The following is a 4676-nucleotide window of genomic DNA, read 5'->3' on the forward strand; positions in this document are numbered from 1 at the left end:
AGGAATGCCTCATTTGGGTGTTTCAGCTCAGCAGTGCAACAGAAGAACACGGGATCTGCATGTTAAAGCTCAGTGCCATCCATGGCCAGAGCTCCAGAGAGAAAACGAGGGAGGTGTCAAGACCTGGAGCTCCGCGAGGGATTCACTAAGCAAAGGCGAATTTGGGGCCACAAGGCCATGGTCACGGGGTCTAGTCTCTCTCCACCTGAAGACCTTTTAGGGCTGGCATGGACAGTTTAGAAGCTGTTTTGATAATTCTAGAGTAATTGAATAGTTTTTTTAACACATTTAAAAATTATTTATTAAATTTTATTTATTTTTAGTATTATTATTTTAAAATTTATTAAAGGGGAAACAAACACACCAGAGAGAGACAAGTAGAGCGAGAGAGGGAGAGAGGGAAAGTGAGAAAACAAGCCGCCAGGTCCAGGACTCAAACTGCGATTGGCCATGTGGGAGTCCAGTGCCCTAACTACCACACTACCTGCTGGCCCCAATTTAAGAGGGTCTTAAAATCATGGGGAAGGGAGCAGGAGGCGACCCCTCACCTGGATGTTGTCCGTGAGCTTTGCCAGGTGTTTGATGATCTCTGCGTGCTGCGCCGGCTGCATCTGCAGCAACTTCTTGATGACGACCACTGACTCTGCGACCACGAGTTCTATGGGACGGGGAGCGTGTGGGCCTCAGGAGAGTCGTACAGCCACACCCAGGCGGACTGACACACTCGCCATGCCCTGAGACCCTTGGCTCTCTTCCTCAACCCTAGGTGCTTCTCTGGTGACCCTGAGAGCTGGAGGAACACCTGACACTGAGGGAGGCAGACAGACCAACAGACACACACCGCGCCTAGACAGGCAGGTGGATACCCCTGGGCCAGCAGAGGCAGACATGCAGGCAGACACCCACAGATGGCGAGGCCGGACGCTCAGACCCACACTGACCGTCGCGGTTGGACAGTAGCTGCACCAGGCCGTTGAGGCAGGTGTCGCGGACTCGGCCTATGTTAGTCGCACAGCGTCCGATGGCCTGGATCGTGGCTGCCACAAAGTCCCTGTCCATGCTGCGGATGGAGGAAAAAACGACACAGCAGACTTGTTTCAGCAGACACTAACCCCTCGGCGACTCTGTATGCTTGAGGGTAACTTCAGGAAGCCCGTGATCCCTTGCTTTTATTATTTTATTTTAAGATTTCTACCACAGGGTCCATGCACCCACCAGAGAGACAGAAACAGAAGGAAAGTGAGAAATCACCCCCGGGGGTCATGTTGCAATCCCCTTTCCTCCATTCTCCTATTGGGATTTTGGACATGCACACACACACATACCCAACGTGATTTTCAAGACACCAGGTCCAGGACTCGAGCCATGGTTGACCAGGTGGTAGTCCAGCACTTTAACCACCATGTCACCTGTTGGCCCTGCCTGGCCTGTTTATTCAAGTTGCTAGGTCTGGGACTCAACGCTGTGGAGTCAGCCATGTGGGATTCAGTGCTTTAACCACCATGTTACCTGCTGGTCCCTGATCCCTTTGTTTTTAATTAATTTTTTTTTTTTTGGAGAGGTTTTCGCTATAGTGTGCATGCGCTCGCCAGAAAGACAGAGAGAGACAGAGAGATAGAAAGCGAGAAATCACCCCCCCAGGGGGGATGGCCACACGGCGATTTCCTCTCCTCCATTCTCCTTTCGGGATCTTGGGCACACACGCACACGATTCCAGCATGAGTTTAAGCCACTGGGTCCGGGACGTGAACTGTGGTCGACTACATGGGAGTCCAGCGACAGCCCCTATGCTAACTGCTGGTTCCCCAGGACCTCTCATTTTTTTATGCCTCATGCTAAAGACCAAATCTTGGAAGATGACCTGACATCTCCAGCCCCTACCTGTTGATTCCTCAGCCTGAAGCCAGGGGAGCATTAGAAGGGGACCTAAGACAACAGTTTCTCTAGCTACAGCTCTTAGGAGAAAAGCTGACCCATCAGGTTATTCTTGCTGAGCACAGGACCTGAAGGGCACCTCTCCGAGGCCCCTCTGGCTGGCAGCTGCCCCCTTGCCTGTACCTGGAATTCCCGTAGGACGGTAGGGATGTTGGTCTCGTTGGCCAGGTTGGTCAGCACTTCCAGCTGCAGGGAGGGTAAAGAGGCAGAAAGCAGGCAGGGCAGTCAGTGGGCTTTCTGTGCTCCATTCTAAGGACACTTCTTAGACCAGGAAACAAGTCTCAGGACAGCCCTGCCTCCTTACTCTGAGGAAGGAACTGACAGAGCATGAAACTTGTCCTAATGCAAGGACCAGTTGGCTCTTCGGTGGATTCTTCCCAGGGTATGCATCATAGTATGACTGCGTCACCTCCCCACCACCGTGGGAAACCTCTGTTGCATTTAGGAGACTGCTGTCCTTACCGTGGTCTGTAAATCCCTGGATGATCTGACCGCTGTCTGCCTCTCTTCTCTCACCATTCTCTCCTTTGCCCTCTAAGCTCCATCACCCAGCCCTTCCTACCCCAGGGCCTTTGCACATGCTGTCTCCCTTGTGTAGAGCAGTTCTTCCCATTTCTGCCCCTGAATTTACGTCTGTGATGCCTGCTCATTTCTTAGGCCTCTGCTCAAACCTTGTCTCCTCAAGGAAAACCCCTGACACCAGACTAGATAAGGACCTCCTAAGTTATGCTCTTACAGGTTTCTGTACTTTTCATTTTTATCATATTGTTGCAAACAGATTTTTACATTTGTCTCTTGTCTCCTCTTCCCTCCAATAGACTGTAAGGTCCACAAGGGCAGAATCCCTGATTACACCCTGGGTCTGGCAGTGTGGCTGCTGGAGGGTTCAGAATGGGTTAGGAAGATTGGGGCCAGCAGGTGGCGTGGTGGTTAAAGGCGCTGGACTCCCACGTGGCAGACTGCAATTTGAGTCCCGGACCTGGCAGCTTGCTTTCTCTCTTTCTTTCTCTATTACTCTGTCCCTCTCTGGTCAAATTTAAATGGATAAATAAAATAAAATAATTCATTTTTTAAAAAAGAATAGGTTAGGAAGATTAACTGCAGTTGAATGAAATTTAAAACTGGGCAACAGAACAGGAATGGAATGGAGTATAGGCTCCTGCCACTACTTTTCTTTTTTTAGCTTGCTATAGGCTATGTGTACTGGTTGGGGCGGGGGAGGAAAGTGAGAAGGCAACCCCCTAGGGAGGATGACCACGCCATAATCCCTTCTCCATTTCTCCTCCCAGGATTTTGGGCATGTACAAGCACCCAATATTTTAAAAAATTATTTTGAAATAATAATCAATTTTCTTAAAGATTATTATTTTTTTAAATTTGCTATACAGCACGTGTACTCATCAGAGAAAGAGAAGGAGAGAGAGAAGATGAGAAAGCAAGCCACCAGGTCCGAGACTAGAACCACTGTTGGTCATGTGGGAGTCCAGTGTCTCAACCACCATACCAACTACTGGCCCATCCTGGTGTTTCTTCAAGCTGCTGGGCCCAGGACTGGAACTGCGGAGTCAGCCACATGTGACTCAGCCACCTTAACCTCCACACCACCTGCTGGCCCTGGCAGAAGGCTGTGTCGGGAAGCAGGAACCTTGGAGTCGGCAGAGTTGTGTGACCCCAGGGTAGTTACCTCGCCTCCCTGAGTCTACATTTTTATAACTGAGATAACACACCTGCCCTGGAGTTATGAAAACCAAGTTACTTCACTTGGGAAGAGCAGAGGTGTACAGCAGGTATGGTGCAAAGGGAGTTCCCTATCCCCACAGCAAACAGCTCCAGCTGGGGCAGCTATGGGCTTGGGGTAGCCATGGGCTGAGGGCAGGAAGACGCAGGCCCCACGGTGGCCACTGGGAGTTAGTGGGTCGGCGTGGGGGGCAGCGAGAGAGGCCACAGCCTCTTCTGCTCACCACTCACCTTCAGTATCTTGATCTGGGTGGGGTCGGTGGACCTGATGTAGAAGCTCTTCAGGTAGGGCTCAAACATACCCTGGCATGAGAGAGGCAACCCCCGGGAGCTCCAGCATGGCCCCAGGCCCAGAGGCACTGCTCCCTCCTGACCCAGGCCCAAGAGCCTTCCACCTCGCCAAGTCCACAAGTCTTCCCTCCTCCATCCCAGATCTTTCCCGGTTTCTTCCCTGGGCATCCCCCTCATCCTCTGTAGCAATTCCTCAGGGTCCTCGCCTGCATTTGGGGGTCCCCTTCCCTAAATTCCACATAGCCAGGGCTTTTACCAGCTGCCCTTTCCCCCAGCCTGGGCCCCTTGGTGGAACTCACCCGGCGTTTGATGGACATGGTGGCCACGTTCTGGAGTACTACATACTGCACCTCGCTGCGGAGAGGACAGGTCAGAGGGCCCTGGGCCCCTCGGTTTGGGCAGGAGGTGGTGGATGGGGGAAATAAAGGTGGGCCAAAGATTGAGTGGAGGGGAACAGTGGGGAGCAGAGACGTTAGGACTGGGGCCAGCGTGGGGAAGGGTGGGCTGAGGACGTGGTAAAATAAGAGGGAGCCTGTGCACCAGGCAAGGGGGCGGGGCCTGGAGCGGGTGGGGTGGGACCGGGAGCAGGTGGGCGTGGTCAACTTTGCTTAGGGGCGGGGCCGTGAGTGGGTGGGGCAGGGCCGCCCTGTTCCGGGAGAGGGGAGTGGGTGGGGCGAGGCCTGGAGCAGGTGGAGTGGGACACGCCCGGCCCA

The 4676-nt window shown here is 52.9% G+C and overlaps 1 protein-coding gene across 1 annotated transcript in view; it reads right to left on the reverse strand.

The window, feature by feature from the left end:
* Positions 1-4676, reverse strand: part of AP3B2 (adaptor related protein complex 3 subunit beta 2) — a 36269-nt gene that overhangs the window by 15626 nt on the left and 15967 nt on the right. Inside the window, exons 9-13 of the mRNA XM_006152868.2 lie at positions 4263-4495; positions 3904-3975; positions 2045-2121; positions 942-1060; positions 549-658 (exon numbers count right to left, since the gene is read on the reverse strand). Of these exons, the coding sequence (XP_006152930.1) occupies positions 549-658; positions 942-1060; positions 2045-2121; positions 3904-3975; positions 4263-4495 (611 nt within the window). The remainder of the gene's footprint in view (positions 1-548; positions 659-941; positions 1061-2044; positions 2122-3903; positions 3976-4262; positions 4496-4676) is intronic.

This window comes from Tupaia chinensis, unplaced genomic scaffold, assembly GCF_000334495.1.
Source record: "Tupaia chinensis unplaced genomic scaffold, TupChi_1.0 Scaffold000359_1, whole genome shotgun sequence".
In the NCBI taxonomy this organism is placed as follows: domain Eukaryota; kingdom Metazoa; phylum Chordata; class Mammalia; order Scandentia; family Tupaiidae; genus Tupaia; species Tupaia belangeri.